This window comes from Apaloderma vittatum, unplaced genomic scaffold (genome assembly GCF_000703405.1).
Source record: "Apaloderma vittatum isolate BGI_N311 unplaced genomic scaffold, ASM70340v1 scaffold30275, whole genome shotgun sequence".
Taxonomy (NCBI): domain Eukaryota; kingdom Metazoa; phylum Chordata; class Aves; order Trogoniformes; family Trogonidae; genus Apaloderma; species Apaloderma vittatum.
Genome location: NW_009719334.1, coordinates 17,761 through 17,999, shown reverse-complemented (window position 1 = coordinate 17,999; position 239 = coordinate 17,761). Strand labels below are relative to the sequence as shown.

Sequence of the window (239 nt, the reverse complement as noted above, 5' to 3'; positions counted from 1 at the left end):
GAGCCTGCCACAGGGAGAGAAGGGAAGGTGAGTGAGACGACCAAGGAGCCCATCCTCCTGCGGCAGAGACCGTGACCTGCCACTGGGCTGCCCCCACCATCTCCCCACTGCCCTACACAGCCGGGGTCCTGCTGTGGGATGGGACCTAGCCTCTCACCTTCTGGGCGGCCGTGCGGAGCTCAGCCAGAGCCGCGGCCAAGTTCTTGGCACACTGGCTGAGCTGCATCGCAGAGGCTTGG

The 239-nt window shown here is 66.1% G+C and overlaps 1 protein-coding gene across 1 annotated transcript in view; it reads right to left on the bottom strand.

Moving 5' to 3' along the window:
• Positions 1-239, bottom strand: part of LOC104274854 (talin-1-like) — a gene marked incomplete at its 3' end in the record, with an annotated part of 27,265 nt that overhangs the window by 13,958 nt on the left and 13,068 nt on the right. The window contains 1 exon segment of the mRNA XM_009870606.1: positions 158-239. This exon segment is cut by the window's right edge and continues 18 nt beyond it. Within this exon segment, the coding sequence (XP_009868908.1) occupies positions 158-239 (82 nt within the window).